The sequence below is a fragment of the Vanellus vanellus genome (genome assembly GCF_965231255.1).
Source record: "Vanellus vanellus genome assembly, chromosome: 1".
NCBI lineage: Eukaryota > Metazoa > Chordata > Aves > Charadriiformes > Charadriidae > Vanellus > Vanellus vanellus.
This window is the reverse complement of record NC_138905.1, coordinates 88,418,366-88,442,998: the sequence shown is the minus strand read 5'-3', so window position 1 is coordinate 88,442,998 and position 24,633 is coordinate 88,418,366. Positions and strand designations below refer to the sequence as shown.

Below are 24,633 nucleotides of genomic sequence, written 5' to 3'. Positions count from 1 at the left end.
GCCCATTGATTCAGATTTTAATTAAACTTGGGATATTAGAGAAATACCTTAAGACATTCATGACAATATTCCCAAAAGGCAAATGAAATGACTCAATGTCAAAATTATTGAAAAGTTGTTGAGATGAAGAATTAGTGAATGAAAAAATAAAACCTATAACCCGAAGGTTTTATGAAATACAGATTTTTGTAGGAAAAAAAAAAGAAACAAAAAACCCCAAACCCTAATTTCACTCTTAGATGACATCATTATACATTTGGTTTAACAAAGGGGACTGCATAGGTGCAACATACTTAAATTTTTGTAAGGCATTGACCTAGCACCATAAGTCAAAAAGATTTACTGTACATAATCACATACTAAGAGGATTAAGAAATGCCTAGCCTGCGAGTCTCAAAAAGAAGCTAATAAAAAGTTGCACTGAATGATGCTTTTCAAGTTAGTGTAGGTCAGATGCAATATAGCATTTTCAACCTGGATCTGAAAGTAAAAAATAACAACTGATACAGTTTGTGGGTGACAAAACTGGGAAAGCGGTGAGTAACCTGGCCCATCAGTAAGCCAGGTCCAGTCCATTCACACAAACTGGACTTCGGTACAGGCTCACGTTAAGTATCTAGGAAGTAAGAACTCAGACCGTACCTGTAGAAAGCGGGAAACTGTCACGGAAAGCCGAGGCTTCGGATGATCTAGGGGTCGCATCAGACAAGCAGCTAACGTGAGCTCCCGTATAACGCTGCGAGAAAAGGGCAAACGCAATCCTCTGCAGACTTAAGGCAAAGGGCAGGGGGACCTTGTCCATGGCACTGGGGCTTGAACACTCAATTCCGAAAGGAACATTTTTACAAGATACTGAAAAATTTGACAAGATGTAGAAAGAAAAGACAAGAATAATTCATGGGCTGGAGGAAATCCCTTACAGCGGAAGATTTAAGGAGTTCCACCTATTTAGCTTGTCAAAAAGTGGATTGAGAAGTAATAATAGTGTTTAAATACCAGTCCAGGGCAAAAGCCCCACTGTGCTCTAACGCTCTCTGAAACAGCAGGATGGATGTATCCAGAACTAGTAACTGGAAGCCAAAGCCAAACAGATCCAAAGGATAAATTGGGCTTAAGTATTTAAACAGTGAGAACATGAAGCCCTTGGAGCAGGCTACCAATGGAAGGGATTCTCTGTGTCCCAGTGCCTCAAAATCAAGCCAATGCATTGTCACCACATACTTCAAATACACATTAGTTCTTGGGGCTCAGTACAGGATAAATGGGTTGAAATGCCACCTGTAAAATGCAGGAGTCAAATCAGACAGCTTTTTCTAAGCCTAACCTATGGATCTACAGAACACTCCCAACTGCTCACAGCCAACCCTGGTGACTAAACGCAGAGAAAAAGGTTTCTGCCACAGGCTCCGCAGGTGCAGAGCTTCTCACTGTCCTTGTGCAAACCGCAAGGCTGCCCAAAGGCAGGGATGTGCCTACCCTCGCGTCCACCCGCACAGCCGCTCGGGACTCACAGCGGCAAGATGCTTGTGCAGTGGTCTGTTGCAGGGGGAAGGAACACACGTCACAGGGGCAGGGTGCTCGCAGCAGCACCTTCAAGGAGCCTTTTACACCAATTTATTTCTATACAAGGTAGTTAAAAAAAAAAAAGCCCCTATTGGTTGTTGATACAGAAGTCTGGGATTCTATAGGCTTTGGGTGGGTGATTGATTTTAGATCCCAACAACGCATGCTTTTTCCCTTGCCTTCTCATTCTCTTCTGAGTCAGCCTCCATGATCCAAAGAAACTAACAAGTGACACACAAGACTAGTAGTCATGTGGACCAAAAAAACCAACAAAAAAAAAAAAGGGAAGGAGAATTGAAGACGAAGAGAAAGGGAAAAACAAACGAAGAGTGAAAATAAAAATTCGCCAGGATAATGCGTTTTATAAACACAGAGATAGAAACAGTTACAGCAAGGACAGAGCGGGCCAGGGGTGGGGAATAGATATTTATATATATATATATATAAATTCAAGGGGCCTTCAGTTTTTTCTTGTTGGCTCCCCCTTCTCATTAGATTGGTCTCTCTGTGGGGATCTTCATCCCCTTCTCTCCACTGTCCACCTTTAGGGGATTCTCTCCCATGACCAGGGTCCAGAAGAGGCCACCACTGCCATGTGAGTCCAGCCCGTCTTGGCAAGAGGGAGCCTGGGAGAGCACTGATGGGAGGTGAGCAGGAGAAGCTAGCCTTTCCCTGCCTCCTGCCGGCTCCTTGAAAAGACTGGTCTATTCCTCCTCCTCCTTCCCTTTGGGAAACTGGGGGCAGGACAGGCGCGCGAGAGTCAGAACTGCTGTCGTTCCGCTTTTCAGGAAAGGGAGTAGAGAGAAGGGTGATGATTATTTTGGCAGTCTCTTACCCTCCCTCCAGTTGCTTTTTGGTTTGTTGTTGATGCCTGCAGGCTTTTCTGAGGAGGTGGGGGGGAAAACAGAAGGGAGAGGAGGAGGAGTACAAGCTGCTAGGACATCATCCACAACGGGCAGGAAGAGCAATGAGCAGGAACCCACATTCCTACAGGGCCTCGGCCATTGTGCTGCTCAGGCAGCTGGGAGAGAGGCAGCAGCCAGTTCAGACAGACTCCTCTCTATTGCTCTCCACCAGGGGAGGAGAAAGAGTGCAATACTCCACAGCCCTTGGGCAGTGTAGGCACCTGTCCGGCCCAGAGAACATGCCTCGCCTCTCCCCCCGCTGCCCTGCCACTCATATCACCTTCCACTGGGGAGAAGGAGGTTTCTCCCATCCAGTCCTTGGGGCAGGACGAGCGACCCCTCCTCTCTTTCACAAGCAGGAGGGACAGGAATGGATATTTCTCTCTTAGACACTCAAAGAAATCCTCAAAAAACCCCATCCAGCTGTGAACCCTGCCACATGCTTCTGTGGCCTGCTGAAAACATGTGTCCGAGCCCCTGTACGTACAAGGACCGTCTCTCCATCCCATCCACCATGCATGTCTCAACACGCACCCCCCCCTTCATACGCATCCTACAGTGAGAGAGAAAGCAAAACGGGGGCCTTTCTTTGGGTTTGAAAGGAGGGGCTCTTGCATGAGGAAGTGATCCCAGCACAGGAAAGGGGCTCTTGCACAAGGAAGCATCCTCCTACCAGGCAGGCTGTTGCACAGAAGGAGCACCCCCTTGAGACAGGCTGTTGTTCAAGGGGCTGCCATGAACAGGGTTACACGGCCAGAAGAGGCTGTTGCAGGAGGAGAGGCCGGAGACTGTTGCACAAGGAGGGCCGCTGCATAAGCGGTGCCCCTGGGCGCAGGCTATGCACAAGAGGCTTTCTGCTCCCTGGGTTGAGGTCTCTCTAGGAGCTGGAGAGGTGCTCCACTTGGATGGCGCTGGTGCTGACAGTGAGGCAGATGTCCTTGTGATGCTCTGAAGTCTTGTAAGGAGTCAGGTCAAAGGAGCACTGGGGGGGAGGGTTGGGTTGGTTAGTGTCTCCAGAAGGGCCCCCTGCTGCCCCCCCGCCCTGCGGCTGGAAGTGCTGCTGCTGCTGAGAGGCCTGGGCTTGCGCCTGAACCACCTGCTGCTGTGGGTCAGGGATGTTGTGTTTCCGCATGTGCTTCATCAGGTACGTCTCCTGCAACAAGAAGAATGGCACAGAAGGAGGGGATGACGTTTGCAAAAGCCAAAGCCAACCGGCAGGGACACGACAGCTCAGGGGATTGCTCCTGTTGGACCTGAAGGAGCTGCTCCCTGGGAAGTGCATCCACTTCTGCTGCCCCCCCAGGGCAGCAAACACTCACCGAGGTGTAGGCCCGGCTGCAGATGGAGCAGGTGTAGACCTTGGCGTGTTTCACTGTGTGTGTAGCCAGGTGTACCTCCAACGAGGCGGCATCCGTGTACGCACGGTGGCAGTTGTGGCACTTGAAAGGTTTGTCTTTGTTGTGCTGCCGTCTGTGGGACTGGTGTGGGGGGAGCACAGCGGGGTGGAGGAAGGAGAAAGCAAGCACAGGGAAGAAAGCGAGTATTAATACTGGAGAAGGCTTTCCCTCTGACACCCCCTTCCAGCCAGGCCCCAAGCTCCCTAGGACCCCGTCTGCTGAGGGAGGTACACCTGGCTCCTAGAGTAGAGGACAGAGCTTCTCCCTCCAGCCCACCACATCTTCCCTACAGATGCCCTTTTTTTTTCCTCAGGCATACTAACTAGGCATTTGAAGAGCAGAATCTCCTAACCCTCCACAACCCCCATCTTCTGTCTTCACACAACTCTTTCTCAGTCTTTTTCTCTCCTCTTCTGCCTCACCACACATTTGCTCCCCACATCTGTCACTGCCCTTCAGGGCAGGATCTCCTTTAACCACCCGCAGGCATTTACAGCTCTTTGCCATTTGGCACGCCTTGCAGTTCCCCTCCTCCAGGATACTGCAACAGGACACACCACTTCTGCTTCCCTAAATCCCTACTCTTATGCCCTCCATTTTACTGTAAAACAAACTTAAAAACCAATCAGATATCCAGATTTTATTCCGTGAGACATTTAGCAAAGTCTTGTCCCAGTTGAGTTAGAAAACTCTGCAGAACAGATGGGAGGAACTTTACCAATGTCTCATCACTTTCAAGTGAGGTTTACAATTTTACAGGATGTGACTGTTTACGTGACTTCTTTGGGTCACTAGTGGCACAAAACCCAGGAATCCCTCCCCACCCAGGGCTTCAACAGCTTTTCTGTATTCTTTCACTCTCCTCTCAGCTGCCCCAATTTCTCTATCTCCTCCACCACAGGCAAGTAGTCTCTCCTGCCACTTGACAGCTGCCCTTGCCACCCCCCACTGGCGAGCAGGACAAGCCCAGCCCCTTACCTGCAGGTTGGAAAGCTGGGTGAAAGCCTTTTCACACCCAGGGTGAGCGCATTTGTAGGGTCGGTCCCCGGTGTGGATACTGTTGAGGAGGAAGAGCACAAATTGGAGGCAGTGAGCATGCAGGCAGGGCAGATTGCCAGGGCCTGATGCTGCGATCAAATCTCACAGCCACTCAGGAGAGCAGGGAAGGGGACGATGTTGCCTCCAGATGCTGTTCTGTCTGGACAAAGAGAGCTCTGCCCAGCTCCTGTGTCCAGCTAGAAGTTAGAGAAGATAGGCAGTCAAGCAGATTTCAGAGTGACTAGGACTGAGGAGCAAGAGCTTATGAACACCTGCCCAGCTTGGCATGAAATGAGTTGGGAAGGGGTCTGGAGGTCCAGGCTCCCTGCTCCAAGCTCAGGAGTCCTGTATGACCAAGAGGAGCCTGTTCTCCTGCTTCCACAGTACCAAGCAAACAGCTCTGTTCCTTCTCAGGATAGACACTCCAATGCTTTTCCCCTTACATTATCAGGCTGAGCTCACCTACAGCGTTCATCTGTCCCTGCCCCCCTGCAATGCCAGGAGAAGCTTCCACACACTCAGTCCAACCCCCATGCTGCCAGGCTGGGATCCCCTACGGCCAATGCCTCTCTCTCTATCGCTCGCTCTCTCTGTGCCCCCCGCGGTGCAAGACCAAGGATCCCCAGGGACAGCACGTGCCCACCTCAGCCCTGACGTGGTCAGTGTCTCCTGCGCAGCCTCCACTCCGTCCACTCTGGTGGGTCACCTCCTTCTGTGGGTGCAGCCGGCCGCATTCCCCGCCCGCCCCCCGCATGCTTGGCGCGCGTGCTCCACAGGTGCATGCCGGCAGCGCGGGGGGGCCAGGGCCAGGCCCCCAGCCTCCTCTGGCCCTTACCGTGTGTGCTGCTGCAGGTGGGAGAGCTGGCGGAAGGCCTTCTGGCAGTAGCGGCAGGTGTAGGGCTTGGCCCCCGAGTGGATGCGGAGGTGCTGGGCCAGGTAGGATGTGTTGGCGAAGCTCTTGGAGCAGTGAGGACACTTGTGCGGCTTGACAATCGCCGTGTGGAGCTTGGAGTGAATCCTGCCGAAGAGGAGGAGGAGCAGCAGCAGTTGGACACGACCGCCATCTGGCTAGTGCTGATGGAATGAGGGCACAAAGGGGGTGGGACAGCACCACGCTATCTGCTACACGGAGGAACTCCAAACACGGCATGAGCTCGCTCAGTCTCAAACCGTGCTCCCCTTGGATTCAAGAGACCGTGGTCTGTCCGCACCGGGGGAGGATCCAGAGAGAGGAACTATAGAGTTTGGACTGAGGGGCATTGGCAGAGCTGTGTGTGGGAAGCCTATGGCTGAAATAGCAGGGGGGCTGCAAGCCTGGACTGAGACGTTTGGCAGAACTATGCTGGGGTGACAGGGAGCAGTCCTCCTACACCCACTCTACTCTCACTCTGACACAACCAGCCCTACCCGCTGTTGGAAAGCATCACTCCATTGCAGACACCCCTTAGGGTTAGCAGCGCTAACCTCTGTGCACACCCAGCCCCTCACAGCCAGTGACAAGTCTCATGTGTTGGATACCACTACTGCTGGTTTATGGTGTACAAGACCTGACCTGCCTGCAGAAAACAGCAAGGTCTCCCCAGGCAGTCGCCCACTGAGGGTGCTCACAGCATGCTGGGATGACGGCAACATGCAGTGCAGAGGGCCCCCAGCCTCCTCTGGCCCTTACCGTGTGTGCTGCTGCAGGTGGGAGAGCTGGCGGAAGGCCTTCTGGCAGTAGCTGCACGTGTAGGGCTTGGCCCCTGAGTGGATGCGAATGTGCTGGGCCAGGTAGGAGCTGTTGGCGAAGCTCTTGGAGCAGTGAGGACACTTGTGTGGCTTTGTCTCCGTATGTGACTTGGAGTGGATCTGCATCTCCGACTTGGAGTAGAAGGTCAGCGAACACATCCGGCACCTGGGACCGGGGTGAGGGGAAGAGACAGCGTCACACGGGGGCAAGCCCCAATACCTATCAACTCTAACTGAACAGGGTCTTCCACAATGAGTGAAGGGACACTTTCTCACTATGCGGTTCTGGGGAGGTTTTACCCGGGACACTGTGCTTGGCAGCAAGTACTTAAGCCAGGAACTGGCAGAAGAGACCAAATGATACCTTGCAGCCAGACAAGTAAAGGTCTTGGAACAATCAAAGAGGTTAAAACAAGGGGTAATGGCTTTAAACTAAAAGAGGGTAGATTTAGATTAGATAAAGTGAAGAAATTTTATACGATGAGGGTGGGGAAACACTGGAACAGGTTCCCAGAGAGGTGGTAGATGCCCCATTCCTGGAAACATTGAAGGTCAGGTTGGACAGGGCTCTGAGCAACCTGATCTAGTTGAAGATGTCCCTGCTCATTGCAGGGGGTTGGACTAGATGACCTTTAAAGGTCCCTTCCAACCCAAACTATTCTATGATTAGGCTTACAAGGGAGACAGAGCAGAACTGAAATTTTCCAACAGCAATCTGAAGGGTACAGGAATAATAATTCCCAGACAAAAAACTACTTTGTTCATCTATAATTTATTTCAGTAAAAAAAAAAAAAAAAGGCCAAAAAACCTGGAAATCCCAGGCTAAGGTTCATCTTCATAATAAAAGCTAATTCCATGTACTGTTAAGTCTGCAAAAGCAGTTATGACCAAACCCACTTAAATCTGCTCTCATTTTGGAGAAGACACTCAAGTATTTAGAATACAAAATGCTGAAAATAACACCGCTGCGGCTTTCCTAGTGAGTCTCATAAAGATACTCTGAATATCAAAAGTGGTATTTCACTTCTACCTTACTGACGTGATGCAAAATGTTTTGTCTGGGAGTTTGGACCCATCTGTTCCTATAATGATCAGAAACGTATTTGGTAACACAGACTCTTTGAACAGGAAGAAGCAGTTGGCATCTATTTGCTATGGATGCTGCTGTTAAAAACTGTTCCTCCATCATGACACCAGGCTGTTAAGAGAAGCTTGCACTGTTACACAATTCAAGATGGTAAAAGCTTTTGTGGTTGATAATTTGACAGAGAGATAGAGGCTGCATCCAAGTTACTGGACCTTCTTTTAAAAAAAAAAAAAAAAAACAACAACAAAAAAAAAAACCACAAACCAAAAAACATGTGCCAACCAAGGGGCAGAGTTGAGGTTTCTCTGAACTTAGTTTTTCCATTTGCAGACATTTCAATTAAACAAGACAAAACTGAACCTGCACTTGGAACTTCCAGGGTCACATTTAAGAGAAAAAAAGCCATCTAGAAGTCTGGTTAACATGAATTCAACCTTCACAGCAGGTTGACTTCTGTTTTTGTCTGGGAATTTCCTTAAGTTTTACAAGAGTTTACAAAACCGCTCAGTGACCTAAGTCTCTGCAGGTATTACAAGCCACAGAGAGTCAATCCTGCTCTTCCCCATATCCACCTCCTCCCAGGAGGGTACTTCATTACATCTACTATTGTGACTATTGACATTGGAACCAGAAGCTTTATGAAGTGTGCAGTCTGATTTGCGTATGTAATGTAGGCAACTTTTATCCAGCACCTACCTTAATTTCCAAAGGCCCTTCCAAGCCACAGCTTGATTTTAAACTATTTAACTGGAAGCAAGGCCTCCCTAGCAAGCACTCTACCACACACCTGCCATCACATTTTTTTCCCTCTCCATCACTGTTCTTTTACATTCATTATCATCTCTAACGGTTGTTCCCACGTTCCCTACCTTCATCTTTCTCTTAATCCGCTTTAATTGCAAGCCCTAACAGACCATGCAAGCTAACATAAACTTACATAAATCGCCCCTCACACACACACACACAACAATCCCTTCTGGAATCAACAAACAGAAGCAATTTGACTGTTTATCCCTAGGCCTATTAAAGATAGGAGGAATAAAAAGGAACATCAGAATAATCTTTCTTAAAAAGTAGCTCTTGGTTTATAAACCGGTCTCCAAACACTTGTGCAGTTTGTTCCAGACTTTCTGAAACGTTTTAAGCTAGACTTGAATACGGCATATGCATTTTGCAGAATGAGGATTGTATCCTTGAAAGCAGCAACACTAGAAAGAACTTCGAGGTGAATACTGAACTGAAAAATACCTCTGAGTTGCCAAGTCCAGTTCCTTGCTAATGCAAGCAATTATGGCATAATCTCATGCATGACTTTTATCAAGCTCCTTCTCAGCAGGCGCTTACTTCCATTACTCTCAGTTGAACTCTGTTCCACTATATCGGTCCTCTGACAAGGAACCATTCAATTGTGAACAAGCTCCCAGTGCGATGCTGTGCTAATATGGCTAACAAAGGGGAGTAGCAGGTATCATTTTTGTAAACAGGAATGGTGCAACTATTCTTGCAATAAGCATGTCTAATTCTGAAGTCCATGTAGTCAACAACTATTGAAAAACTCAGACAAGTTCAACAAACTTAAAGAATGATGGCATGTGGAAAATCACCTTCAGAGTAAAGATTCACTGAGCCCAGTCTATCTAGGTTTGGAGAAAAGATAGTTTGGTCAATACCCATATAAATTACGTAGGGAGAAAAATGTCAATTACTAGGGGCTTGTTTTATGAGCCAAGAAAGGTATAATTAGAAACAATAACTGACAGCAGAAGTTAAAAAATCCAAGAGGAAATAGGATCTTTCCAACCATGAGAATAATGCATCTTTGGAACAACGCTCAGAGGCTATAGTATGGTCTCAATCACTTGGACCCTACAATCAATGTTTTGAGAATCCATCTACCTTTCTGAGAGAAATACCTTTCTAGAAGTTTTGCTCTAGCTTAAATACAGTGCTGGGCACTGATCTCTTCTGTGTTGTACACATGACTATATTTTAAGCAGCTTGTTCTGAAAAATTCATGAACTTTACTATGTCATCAAGTCTAAGTAGTCCCATGCACTAAATCTGTAGTGCCGTAAAGACATCTATTTTATTTTCCATAACTTCTGCGCATTCTTTCCTTTACTTATTTGCTTTGTCAGGTATCTGCCTTAAGGTCAGAAATTCCCTAGAATAAACTTTAATGAAGAGAAACAGACTGAATGTCCTTTCCCATTTTCAAAATAAAATTATAAAGAAGGTATTTCAAAACCTCTCCCACACTTGCATAAAAATAGAAGATAAATCTGACTGTTAGCAAAAACACTCTCCCCATCCCCCTAAACCAAACCCCTCTTGTCTGAATTTAGCAGCTGTACGCACTCCAGTATTGTTTTTCAAACAATATTTAAAAAAAGTATTTCAAGGACTCATTTTCCAATCATCTAATTAGCATCAGCCCTTAGAGGGCAAGAATGTTATGTAGCATTAACAAATTCATGAGCCTTATGAGTTAAAAAAAAGCCCTGGAATACAGCAGAAAGCTGCATTTCAGAGAGTTTTATATTGTGTGGTATCAGGCATTTTCAAAGGAACAAATGATCCATTTAATTAAGGGCTTCACATTCTGCTTCAGACAACATCAAATATTAAAGGGGAAGATGCAATCAGCCCTCTAGTGGGCAAATATGGATTAAAAAAAATGTTAAATCTATCTAGATAATGATGTGGTGGGTTGAGAACATCGCATCTGACACTAGCAGTATTTCAGTATTGTACTTCAGTGAAATTCACATGGCTGGGGAGAGGAAAAGTTGGCTTGCTAAGCATGAACAAAACACTATATGAAATAATTGACTTTTTCCCCTCTGTTTAATATCCATTTTTAATCTTTTCTCCCCACTGTGATTCTAAACTACCACCACTTCCACTGTATTCTTTCTGAGAACAAGTAACAGAAATAACTGCAGCATTCCCGTTGACAGTGTGACACAACATCCCCACAGCTGCTTGTTATGGCTCTGCAAATTTAGGCAGCCTAGGAGAACATATTCTTAATAACACAGAGGTGTATCTCTTCATATAAATAGTTAATTTAGTACCCAGCCATATGCCAGAGATCAAAAGTAACCCCTTTCAATGTTTATAATAATTTATTTTTACAGGGAATCTGCAGGGAGATAAAGTGAGACATTCAGAGAATGTTCATGTTAGACAGAAACACCCTCAAAAATCATGAAATGCCAGTAAAAGGTGGATGTACAATTCTAATTCTGCTTCCGTATGAAAGTCATCATGATGAGTCATAAACAAAATGATGCTTATAGCAACTAGACTACAACTCTGTGGCACACAGTGCCACATTTTTTCCCACTTTTCATGGAACGTTCCGCCTCATTCATCAGATGCTGTTATAAGATAAAATACCATATGAACTAACAGCTCATAGTAAAATTTGCCTAACATGGATTAGCAGCATTTTTCAATCAAGTGCTTAATTAATCAGTATCATAGTTGTAAAAACTATGCAAGCTTTTACATGGCTTTGAGAATTCAAATTCCTAGTATCTACTGAGATTAGTCTTAGAAGTTAATTGAGCCCTTGCTTCTTCTGTTAGGCTACAAACACGAGTTGGACCACAAGTTTAAAAGAAAAATCAAATCAGGAAGGTCTGAAGTTAAACTAGATGACAAGAGTAAGTTTAGGCTGCCAGAGTCAGCAGTTCATTTAGCAAGGAAAGAAATGTACTGTCTTTGCAATGCAGAGTTAATGAAGTAACTAATGCAAGCATAGCATAATAATGGATGCACAGTTCGTGATAAATGCTAATTTAACCCTCGTATTCCCCAATTTTTTTTTAAAGCTGAACATTTTCTTGCTAATATTTTGTAAGAGGCAGGGGAAAGGAGACAGAGCTAACATCCCAGATACGCAGCTAGAAAACTCAGGGAAGACTTAAATAAAGCCAGTGAGTACAAAGATGCCAAATGAAAGCATGAATTGTACCTCTGCTTCCACACTTCTACACCCAGCCACAACTCCTATTCAAAAATTAACATCATGCTTCCATTTACCGATTTACACTACTGGCATATATACTATCAAATCTATCAGCTACACTCATAGATCTCAGTCAATTCATTTCCACAGTCCTTCAGTCTCTTGGTGGCTTGATAAGGCTACAGAAAAATCACACTCTCCTGGCAAGGCAGCAAGTGTTTTTAAATGCTCCCACCATATAGCACTTTTCCAGTTCTCAGATTTGCAGGCATTCCTGCATTTTGTCCGTTTTTCCAAACAATCTTTTAAAAATACCAGACACAGAACTCTGTGGTGTTTCAGCATGCTTTACAAGTTGCCTGTCTTCTTTTAATGACTCCAGCTTTCAACAATTCTGTCACAGCCTCGCACTGGGAGCTCACATGATGTCACTTAATTCCTCAAAGTCTTTTTCACAGTCATTGCTTTCCAGGATACTGTTTCCCTATATTCCTTATCTTTATATCAAAGACATTCAATGGTATCCAACAGGACACTTCTGTCTGATATTGTTTTCCACTGTGTTCAAACACGTAGGTCTCAATCCCTGACTGCTGGAGAAGTCACACAGTATTACCCAAAAGGCTAAGCCTTCCACTGGGCTCTACTAAAATATATTTTGTTTGAATAGTTCCAGTTTAACGACCACATAAAGCTTCCTTTTTTTTTTTTTTTTTTTTTTCCAGCTATCCACCTGTAAATTATCAGCCATGACTTTCTGTTGACCTCCAAATCATTGAACAACATCAGGCCTAAGACCTTGTCTACTAATTTTTTGGAATCAGTCACCATCAGCAAAAAGACTAGCAAAACAATAAAACATAACAAGGGGTTTCCTAGTATAGTGAGAACATGCAAAAGCTAAAATTATAAGAATAAAAAAGACCCAGGAGAAAGTACTAGCAAATTTGGAACTACCAGAATTAAGGTCATCTATGTCACCGTAATTTGGCTCCGCAATGCAGGTGCACTCTGATAGTCTTATTGACTAGTTCCACAGAACTGCATCCTTATGTTGCACAGACAAATCCTTAACAAGCAACTGTTCAGTTTTTTCATCACTGCTCTGTGTACAGCCTCAAGCCTCGTCAACCACATGCAATTCCAACCTCATGAAGCAGAATCACTCATCTGTTGTGCCCATCACAGAACTATCAGTGCTCCATAAGTACTCATCTATCCCCACAATGTCCCTGGTTTATTTTTTCTAAGGGAAGGGAGTGACAAAAGGCAGCGGAATGAAACGCAGTAAGACAGACATACCCACTAATTCTGAGGGACCAAACTGATACCTGTCACCACTTTTTTTCCTTTAAAGGAAAATTCATATTGTATACATTCAAATCACAGCTCCTATAGCTTCTATGCTACACCTATGTGATGCAACAGTTCTGCAAAGCAAAACAAGGTCTGACGTGTAACAGAGGACTATTCAATGATACTTGAGAAAAGATTACAGTTTTGGGAACACCAAATGTTAATTATTTCAGGATAACTGTCTGTGCATGCGGCAAATGCAAATCCACTGAAGACTAAGTCTAACTCATATTTGCACACGCTTCAAGGCGAGATTACTCGCAGCCCTGAACCACATGGCTGTAGGATACCATAGCAAATCTGCGGCAGAGGCAAGCGTAATCTACAATTCTTCAGATTAGCAGTCAATTGCCTTTCCCAAATCATCTTTCTCTATTCTGCAACCCCATGTCAATATATATACATATTTTTTTTTTTTTAGTAAAACACTCCTTTCAGGTTCTCTGAGTAAACATGCAGGACTCTGACAAGCCATCACGTACACAACCATAATCACATAATCAAGCATGGTATCAAAGTGCATTGACTCAACAGGGCAAAACTAAAGTGTGATCAGATACTATGTGTGACAGAATAGTTTCGAAGTTCTCTCTCCCCAGTTGAAATTTTAACTGCCCCCCTCATTTCCTTGCACAAACTCATTCCATTGAGATGGGAGTAACATGTGCTAAAATTAAAACTCATGACTGCAGAATCTTTACTGTTAATTCCTTCTGCTTGGCACTATGACAAACTGAGAGAGTGCATGTGCACACACACATACACACACAGAGTTACATCTCAGTAGAAGGAAGAGGACTTTTCATAACACAAGTTTTTACCTTGTTATATTCTGAAGCGTGTGGTCAGTCTTAATTCTGACATTGTCTAACCTCCAAGCACAGCATTCATATACAAAGCAAAGTTTATGTGTACAAGCTGTGTGTGTATATATGGATGTGCATGTGCACCAGTTCTCCTTAGAGTTTTGAGATCATAAGCCAATTTCAACCAAAACTGGAAAAGGGGTAAGGATCTTAAAGTCACCACAAGTCTCAAAAATACGCAGCTGTGGAAAGAAGAGAGACCCTCTTGGAGCCCCCTGCTGAGGGAAAGGCTAGTAAGCTCACCCTTGATTAGACATCAGAGAATCCACACAGGAGAGAGCCGCTGGAAACCAGGCTTCATTAGTTCCGCTGCTCACGGAACTACTTGTTAAAAAAAGCAAACAGAAATTCCAACATGTGGCATCATACTGACACCCACGTTGGTCATCAGCAATCTTAAGATCCATTGCACAGACCTCTGCCACTGCAGCTAGGATGATAAATGATAGCAACGGTAGTTTGTCACCTTTTTCTAGCCTGAGAGGGGGATGAGGTTCTTTGCCAGAGGAGGTCATGTTCTTGTGCTGACATCAGAGACATGGCAAAATTTAGAAATATTTGGTTTATTGTTTCTAGGCTTTGGAGGGAATGTGATCAAACTTTCTGCCTGACTCTTAAAACTTAATTCACCCTTTGCCCTTAGCCTTCTAGCCTGTTGCAATCCCCTCCCTCCTGCACCAAGACCCAGGCCCAAGCTCTTTACCCACATGCCCCAGCCTCTGTATCCTCTACCGCACTGGCTCTTCCCCATTTCATTCCCTCAATTACCTTAACATTTGTCTCATCTCCCCCATGCTTCTATTTGTCTGCCCGCATCCCATGCTCTTGTCCCCGTCTGTTCTGCTCATTCTAGGTATCTCCTCATTCTCCAGCCCCTAGCAGATCTGGTTCTTTCTTCCTCCCCTCAGTCCTGGCCCTTCACAGCTTATCTCTGCACCAACTCTCCCTTGCAAATATGGCCCCCATCGTATCCTCTGCTGCTTTCCCTACTTTGTAGGCTCTTGTCTTTTCTCTCTCCTCCTTTCCGATTCCTATCTCTGCCCTACCAAGTTTCCAGACTTCCTGGACACCATCAGCTCCAGGCCATGCCCATATCTCATTTTCATCCCTACTACTTTTGAACCAAGCAGTGTCTCCCAGCACCTTGCTTTTGTGCCCATCAGAAGGGGGAGGTTACTGTCAACACTGGGCACAAAAGACTCCCTTCTGAAGCAGCACAGCTGTGACTGAAGGAAAAGCACACTTGTCCCTTCAGCGCTAGTCTAGAAGATGCTTATCACTGCAGAGAGAGTACACATGTAGTCCAGCCTCATGAGAGAGGTTAGAGCACATTTATCTCTTCTGTGGAGATAGACAGTCTGGTCAGTGCCTGGAGTCATGCAAGCTTCAAGAAACATCAAAGAGGATATAATTTCTGCATGTTTCAACTACCAAACTATAAAGCATCTCAGAGCACGCTTAACACATTTTTTCCAAGCTGACAACTTGGCCAAGTTTGACCATGTTTTCACAGATATATGTGGCTTACAAAAGCCATAGCCACCAGATTTCAAATCTATTCAAAACCATGGGAAGTTCACTAAACAGCAATTCTAAATCCAGTATAGGGCAGAAAAAAAGGCGTAATATGAGACGTGTCTGAGAACATGCTCACCTGCTGTATTCAAACCACTGGCTCCCCTTGTATCCCTAATTTCCTCACTAAAGACGGCCTCCATCCAGCTTCTTCACACTCTACAGCTCAACTCTGCTTCTTGCTAAGCCTTCTAAGGTTTCTGTGCACTTTTTCACCCTGGACTTACCTCAGAAGCTTCCTATGTCTCTCAACTGCTTATTGTGTCCCAAACCTCCTGCTGTTCCAACAACCTAGTGAAAAGGGGAAACTAGCAGTGGGGAACACAGACCTTGTTGGTTACAGTATGATGTCAAGGCCCTTATCAAGCCTGCAACTTTTCTGTTGGAATCCTAGGCTTCAAAGCACAGCTTGCAAAACCATTCCAGACTATAAACTATATACTGGAACCAAGCAATGCCTATAAAGAGCTCTCCTCCTCTTGCAAAGAAGAAACTGTTTTGAGAGGGAGAACTAATGAACTGGCCCAGACAGGCTAAACCACTTCATCAGTCGTCCACCGATCACATCACACCACAAACTTCTAAAAGTGCAACAGATACAGGCACCAAAACAGTACTAAGAAACTGTTTCCACTCTCTCCAAAACCTATGCTCACTCTCTCTTCCTCAGCACCTTTTAAAGTACTAAGAAGCAGCCACGTGCTTCACACTGCCAACATCTTACTAGAAAGACTCTTGATGCTGATCTTATTTTCCATGGAAAAAATAAATTCTACAAAGATGTCATGGGAGATTAACAAAGAGCTGACAATGAATCCAGACAAGACTGAAGTGACATTACACATGAAGGAAAACGTTTCATAGGACCGGTTTTGATGCTGTCCCCTGCTTCTAAGAGCACAAAGCAAAGCACCAAGGACTCTGCCAGACTAATCCTAAGGCTAGAAGTCCAAGATCTGCAAGCAACACCATCACCAAAAGCCTTACACCTCTTCTTAGAACAAAAAAATCTAGCCACAAAGATTCTTGCACTGCTTTCGCAGCTGACTACTAATTCACTTCTAGAGATGATACAGTAGCAAGACAGCTGCTATTTGCTGAAGCAGGAATCTCTATATTCAGTAGAAAATGGGACAAGTTGCAACACACGTATTCCCTTTGTGCTCTAATTCCTTCCAAGTCTGCCTTGCTGTGCTGCCCATTGAAGGCCTTACTCTGTCTTCACCAACACACTAGGTGTCAGGGATTAGGGAAATCAGCCACCTGCCCAGGCACTCAGGACAAGAGACCTCACAGAGCTCAAAAAGAAACTTAACCAAAAAAAAAAAAAAATTAATTTGACAAAATAATCCCAGGCTTCAGAAATTTAGCTACTTTAAAAAAAAAAAAAAAAAAAGGTATGTAGTGCAACTCCTTTCAGGCACCTGACTAGATTGTCCTCAGCGTATCATCATAAGAATCAGTGAACTCATACAAGTGTAGACATATGAATACCACAAGCAACTCCTCCTCCAGCCTCAAAAGGGAGCAGGAGTAGATGAACCTCACCCACAGTCTTAATTTAGCTGGGATACGTCTGCATACTGTAGTAACGGGAACTACCCAAATCCTCTAGAATGCAGAAGGAAACCAGCAGTCCTCAAAATTTAAACTTGCAAATCTTTTCATATGTATATTATGAAGAAACAATTTTAGTGTATTTCACCAAGGTTTTCTCTCCCACAGCTCCAAGAGAAGACAGCATTTTCCTTTATTTTTTCAACAATTATTTTTTAGTTCTAGGCTTGCATGTGGAAAGCATCAGCCAAAGACAAGATCCCAAGAAGGGCAGATATACTCCTTGGTGGTCTGCAATAAATCTCAATTTAGCTATCTTGCACCTTAGCACTGCTCTGAGGGAGGCCTGATTGGGATGGAGGCTGGAGGAAGAGGCAGAGGTATCACGCCTCAATTAAACATGAAGACAGGAAATCTTCCTGATTGCACGTTCCTACATATAAACTCATTCGTTTTTTTCCTGCAAAGTCTTTTTCGTGAGCTGTTACACAGACTATGCGTGTTCATAAAGTTTCTGCTGAGTCACTCCACCTGGTCTTGGGCATTTTTTCCCAAACTTACAAGTAAACAAGGAGCTATAATTAAAGCCTCGGTTCAGCTTTAATTCTAGTGTTCACTGCCAATTGTGTCCCCTGTAAATACATATTTAACAACCTAATTAGCAATCCAGACTGTAAGCAGCTTGAGTAGTGTGGAATTGTGGCTACAGCCCAAAATAAATGGTGGGATTACAAATAGCAAGCTACCTAACACTCCCACCCCTCTTCGCCATACGCTGATTATATTTTCAAAGTGGAAGAACTGGGACACTGGGTAAGAGAATAAAAAGGCTGATCCAAGCTCTGGTTTTGTACCCATTTAAACTGTATTGATTTAAAAATGTAAACATTTTTAAAACGCTATAGTTAAAAATGAACCAGTGCCTGGGCTGAATGCACTGATTCTGTGTAGATGCCTTAATATTGTTACAACTTAATTCCAGAAACATAACTAAATCTCTAAAAAAAAAAAAAAAAAAAAAAAAAAGAGGGTCTAGGATGGTTAAAGGGAAACTGTTTGAGACAGGATCGTGGGCACACAGTAAGGAAGTGAGAAGAGCTAGGGACCATCTCCTATTTGTGTTTCCATCTGGCTACTATTTTGCCTCTTATTGACCTTAATCATCCCTCAGGAACACCTATCACTAAATCACCCATACATGCTCCTGCTTCCCAACTAAGACAGACCATTACACTTCCTCCCTAGCGCTTGCTTGCTCTGTCCGGTTCTTACCTTCTCTAATACACCTGCACTCCTTATCCTCTTGTTTAAGTATTCCCTCCTAGTTAATCTCTCCCTTTCCCACCAGTTACTTGTAAACTCAAGCCACAACCCTCCAAGCTCAGAAACCCAACCTCAGAGCTCAGAACTCTTCCCCCTCTTATCTGATACCCCTAGGGCTCAGAAACACTCTTATACCTAGTTCAGAAATACACTTTTCTATTTTCTTGGGAATGCTGAAACAGGAAATCACAAGGGACAATGCACACAGGAGCAGACACTAGCACCACAGTTCACTTGCTGCTCTGTGTGCCTCCAGTTTGTAGTCTTTACACTGGACAGACTGGAGTCCTAATTCAGGAGCACCCAGGTACGCTAGGGCTCTCAGCTACACCAGAAGTGCTCCAGTTGCACCAGACAGTACTGCATTCTGCAGTACACCAGCCATACTACCTGGCTGTGGCATCAAGGATACGGTTCAGCCTCCATAACACGCTGGTCATTAATTAACTTAGTAACATTAACATCTGTATATTCAGGAAATCAAGTCTGTCCACTAAAGAAGGAGATCCTTGGTTTTGGGTCAACCCACCAGCTTGCAAACACTCCTGATTAGACATAAAACTCAACTCTTTCTGTAGCTGAAAGATTCTCTACTCAGGGACTCTACAGGGAAAAGGCAGAGATCTCTTTTTTTCCCCATGTAACCCTCTGACAGGTTAAATACACCCCCATCCCCATGCAATGTTACAGTCAAGGTTTAACCCCGCTCCCCACCTGTATGTCTTGCCATCCTTGTGCTGGTCCTCATCATCCTCGTTTGACAGCACAAAAGGGTCGCTCATCTCTGGCAGCCCTGACTCCTGCAATCGCTTCTTCTTCCGGCCCCGGGGCGGTTTGGGGGCAACTCCCCCACCCCCGCCACCCCCACCACCTTCAGAGAGGGTGGTTGTCCCTTTCTTGGACAAGTCAGGAACCACCTGGAGGGCTGCCTGGGAGCCAGGGGGTAGCGCAGAGACAATCATGGGAGCTGAGATGGGAAAGGTTTGGGCAGAGGAGGCTGTGGTCACCAGGGAACCTGACGGGGAAGTTATCACCAGACCAGGACCTGCAAAGAAAGAAAGATGAAGTCAGTTGTTACATCTCTAATTACGTCCAACCTCCTTATCCCACAGAAGTGAGCTTTATACACCTACTTTTGACTACAACCCACACAGAAGAGTAGCTTACCCTCCTCAACAAATTCCCAGCCTTCACTGCTCAAAGTCAAACTTCCAAAAAGAGGGTGGATGCATGGAGTGCCTTGAGATTCACAGTGAAACCATGCCAAGGCAGTCCACACCATCAGTAAGGCTAGAAATAATCTACATCCTGAAAACAATTCTCCAGGACTCCCCGTCCCCCCATCCCAGAGTCTCCTTTATATGTTGCCAAAGTCTTTGGAGTCCGCTACCTGCTGTCATGAGCCCAGCAGACTGCACTGGTACCACGGTGATGTTCTGAGTCACAGGGGCTTGGCTGTGTGGTGTCAGCTGCTCTGGCTTGGTGTCCGAGTCCATGGAGATACCAGCGGGTAGGGCGACAGAAGTGGGTACTGTCAGCAAGGCAGGGTAGTGGGGGGGAGCCAGGCTGCAGCCCTTCTCTGTGGGCAATAGCTGCTCCTTCATCTTGTTAATAAACATGGTGTTCTCAATCTAAATAGGTGGGAAGAACAGCTTTTAGAATACCCTGGCACAGCTTCTCACAGCAGTTGGCTGAGCAAGAAATGCAACGGAAACACTTATCATGCATGAACTTCTAACAGGAAGCAAGACCAGCATAATCGGTTGGAAGACAAAGATCTTACCTGTCCCGAGACGGTGGGCACTGCTGGCCAGAAGTACGGGGAGGAGTTGAAATGAGATTCTTCCATCCTAGCTGGGCACAGGGGGGAAGAGGAAGGGGGGAGGGAAGAGGAATGGAGAAGGAAGACAGACAGACAGACAGACACACACATAGAGAGAACATTAAACCCAAAGAGACTCCAACATGGAACTGGCTCATCCTAACACTGTGACAGTTCCTTAATCTCCCCTTTCTTACTTCAGCAACTTCTCCCCACTGTTCAGCTATCTGCCCAAATCCAAAAATTATTTTCGGGGGAAAAAGGTGTCTGCTCTTCCCACAGGCTTGGGTCCATCTCAAACACCTCTTGCCCAATAGTCCTCCATGCAAAAAAAAAAAAAAAAAAAAAAAAGACAAACCCAGAACACCTCCAAAATTCCCCGATTATCAACCACCCAAGTACACGGCAAAAATGATGAAGTCTGTGCATCTGCAACCAGCCAAATACAGCTGAAAGTAATTTTTCACTGTCACCCCACAAGCAGTGAAAATTTTGGACCCTGCCTGTCCCTCCACCCCATCTCAACACTAAGGACCCAGATGCAGCAAGGGGACATTAGCATTGTGTTACACAGGAAGAAAGACAGGCAGAAAGAGGGAAACAGACTTGCCCAAGATAACAGACAGCCACAGCAGACCAAGAAGTCAAACTTAGGGCTTCTAACTTCCTGCTGCCCACTGCTCTGACCACTCCAGCCCCACTCGCGGAAGAATCCCGGAAATATCACTCAATATTCCTGACAGTCAAGATCCTCCTGTCTCATCCAATGAGACTAGGCAGTAGGAAAACAACCTGACTACCCTGCTCCTGAGATACCCTAGTTCCAAGTGAGATCATGTCACAGCTCTCTATTGTCCATTTCGTTCCCATCTTTGGGACAAGATTCTGTGGGACTCTGTCCCCAGTTACGTGCCCACTGCTCCATCTCAACTCTCCATGCAGTCAGAGGACCAGTTAGACACCAAAAGATGGCCCTCCAAAGACAGAGGCGTAATCTCTTAAGGAGCACGTGGCTGAAGAAGCCCTTTCCATTCTAATCCTTACATTCCTCTGTGTAATAGCATTAGTGGACAAAGTTTGTTACACTCGTGAAAAAGCTATTAAAAAACTAAAGAAATTCACAAAAGAGTATTTCCTGAAGCAGAAGGTGCACCCATTCCTGAACAAATATGGCAAAAATGGTAGGTAAAAAAAATGTGGTAAAAACTATGCTCAGAGAACATCTGGCAGAGCAAGCAGCTTAGAGAAAGCAAGCACTGTAGGTTTCTCATACAGCTACCTGCAAATTGTCCCACTCCTATTTCTGTTATGATGTAGCAGTAGTCTAATTAATGAGTAAATACTGTTTCTGAAGGGCCTATTTCTGTCATCAGATAAGCTGAGGAGCATGCCCCAAGTAGCATGAAACATTTACTTTCCAGAAGTATATTAGGGCAGAATAAACACATGTGGAATTGCTGCGTGTGAGCCAAAATGCAAAGATAATTTTCCTCTATATAGAGAAGCAGTATTTAAATGAACCAAATTACCTGATAATTTTGTTTTTATGAATTGCTCACGCAACAGCAAAGCCAAGTATTCCTGCCTCACTCACTCACTACAAATCAACCAATAAACACACTTAAGGATGAATTATTTACCTTGCAACGGTGGCATGCAGTCAGACTGCCAGCTGCCTGACTGAATTACTCTGGATTTACATTACTATGATTCAATCAGAATCTGATGGGGCAAGACTTTTACCTTCCTTCCTCTGCTTTCTTTTCTGAGCCAAATTAATTAAGTACACTGCCCACAGCAAGGTCCTACGTATGTAATGCTTAATTACACAACTTTATTTTCTTTTACAGGATGGGCACATATGAAGAGATAACACATTCTTGGCAATTGAGCACCACCTGAATCAAGAGGGTTTTTTTGTTTGGAATGCCAAATTTGGGGTTTGGGGTTTTTGTTTGTTTGTTTTTGTTTTTAAAATAAGCCCTTATTTGCTTAGCTTCCACATCAAAAACATCAAAGTGAACCTGATTCTGTAAAAACATAAAGTGTCATATAATAATCAGATGCATTTTCCAAATAAACTTTGTAGTTGTCCAAGACTCCTTAGGATTCAACTGTGAATTTCAGGAGTTAAACAGAAAGATGCCACTTTAAACAAAAATCTCACAACAGCTTTCTTATTTAAAGAGTACAAGTCATAAAAGGCGACTCCATTTCCAGATTCTAAAATCCAGACTAGCACAGGCGAGGGCACTCAGTGGCTGCCTGTCTCCATTTAGTCCCCTACCAGAATTTCACAGAGCATCTAACTTTTGTTTGCTCAGTTTACAAAGTGTGCAACTCAAAATAAAGCTCTTCGTGATTCTCAAAAGATGACTACACTATTTTTGTTAAACTCTCTTAGAATCCACCTCCCCAACCAAAAATCTTCATGCTTGAGTGAATATCAGGCCTCAAAACTTTTGGCTTGAAAGGCTGAAGTGTGATGAAGTTATAAGAATGTGGAGGAAAAGAAGAAATGGTGTAAGAGTTGAAGCTTTCATGCAATCTCACTAGCAAGCCAGTGTTCCAAAGGGAGAAAACAAAGATAAGATTCCTCCACCAAACTACTGCCCTAATACCCCCAGCTGTCCCTCCCCTACCCCACTTTTAGGCTAAAGGATATTTTGAAAACATGCACCCCTATCCACAGCCCCCACTTTAACACTGCTCACACTTACTTTACCAGAACTCTGCACGTAACCCTTCCAATTGCTCTATAACTACCAGACATGGGCTGGAGCTTCAACCCTGTACCACAGCACGTTCCCACTGCAGTGCCTTCATCATCCCAGCTTCCACAAACAGGCCAGAGATGGGACCTTCTTCCTATTCACCAGTCTAGTATCAGACAGATGTCAACGTACCCTCCTGATATAAACCAAAAACACCTTCTATGTACAGACCACAAATGTACATACACCAAATAAACAACTGAGTGAACCAGAGAACTCACAAGGGACAAGGAATCTGGAGTTTAGATCTCAGAGTACTTCACAGAATCACATACTTAACGTGCTGGACTTATACTTCTTTGCAGGTCATCACTTTAATCATAAACAGATAAAAGCATGTGCAAGTATACGGTGAGGTAGAGGCTGTGTTTCTGGAAGGCACAATCAAGGTTGGATATGCAGGTATTTAGAGGTTGACTTTTATTATTGTTTTCTTTATTCTCCAGATATCTAGCTTTTATTTTCTATTCAGTGTATTGTGTTCAGTTGACAAAAGGCCCTGAATATGACACTCGGGAACCATTTACAGCGTTGTTTTACAACTGCTCAAGATCTCTGTCCAATAACGAGGAGCTTTTAGGCTTAATTGCTGCAAAATACTAAGGATACTGAAGGCCACGCAGGCTGTTAGGTCAAATTCAAAAATGACTCCACGAAGCTCATAAACACCAGAATGTTCAAGCGCCGCTACATCTTTGGAACAAGCACATCTGGGTGCACACTAGGAATACCCCAAACGTGCTGGACAAAGTCCCAAATCCCAAACCCGCACACCAGAGCTAAAACAACTTTGGTGCCATTCCCTGACACACACGTAGTCTCCACCCCAACCGACTGAGCCTCTGTGGGAACAGGTGCCTGGCAGGGGACGTACCCTTGCACCTCAGCTCCTCCCAGCCAACCAACCCCCTCTCCCGCACCCCGCAGCACTTCGAGCCCCCCAACGCCGGGACCTGCGGCCCATTCCGTCCCGTTCGTGTGTCCTCCCAACCCCCGTCCCCCTCCTTCCCCTCCCCTCCCCCGCTGCGGTGCGGCCGGCGGGGCGGGGGGTCACTCACGCAGCTCCGGGAGCTCCTTACCCCTCTCACTCTCCCTCCTCTTGCATCTCTCCTCCTTCCAGGGCCGTCTCTGCAAACAAACCGCCAGGGTTACCGGGGCGCCCGGGGTCCCGCATGACAGCGAGCGGCGCAACGCGGGGCCCCCGGACCCGCCGGCCGCCTCCAGCCCCCGGGGGAGCGGCCATGGGCGGGGGAGGGCGCTCCCCGCTGGGACCGGCCGGGACGGGAGGGGGGGCCCGGACCCACCTCCCCCCGCGGGGCCCCGCGCGCACACGGCGGCGGCCGAGGACGGGGCGCGCCGCCCGGTCGCCCCCCCGCGGGGCGGGCGAGGCGGCGCCGGCCCGCAGCGCGGTTCCCCCCGCGGCGGAGCCTCCCCCCCTCCCCGGCGCGCTCTGCACCCGACACCGGGACGGAGAGACGGGCGGGCGGGCGGGCGAGCGAGCAGACAGACAGACAGACAGCCCCCCCTCCGTTTCCGCTTCCGGATCGCTTCGGCCCCGGAAGTCCCACGGCCCCGGGCCCCCCCGCCCCGCCACCCGCCACCCGGCAGATTACCGGGCACCACCCCCCAGCGGCGACCCCGACCCCGACTCCGGCGGCGGCAGCG

General features: G+C 45.9%; 1 protein-coding gene across 2 annotated transcripts; it reads right to left on the bottom strand.

Moving 5' to 3' along the window:
• Nucleotides 1–1,893: 1,893 nt before the first annotated feature.
• ZNF384 (zinc finger protein 384) lies at nt 1,894–24,633 on the bottom strand. Of its 2 annotated transcripts, XM_082498681.1 has the most exons (10): nt 24,582–24,633; nt 24,048–24,096; nt 20,156–20,226; nt 19,763–20,003; nt 19,087–19,417; nt 6,573–6,797; nt 5,739–5,921; nt 4,844–4,922; nt 3,788–3,946; nt 1,894–3,621 (listed from the first exon to the last, which is right to left on the bottom strand). In XM_082498681.1, the coding sequence occupies exons 3-10, from the start codon at nt 20,219–20,221 to the stop codon at nt 3,346–3,348; spliced, it is 1,560 nt and encodes a 519-aa protein (XP_082354807.1). In that variant the 5' UTR covers nt 20,222–20,226; nt 24,048–24,096; nt 24,582–24,633; the 3' UTR covers nt 1,894–3,345. The 2 variants fall into 2 exon arrangements, with proteins under 2 accessions (XP_082354807.1, XP_082354808.1); XM_082498682.1 differs by lacking the exons at nt 24,048–24,096; nt 24,582–24,633 and adding an exon at nt 22,915–23,057 and having other exon boundaries at nt 20,156–20,222.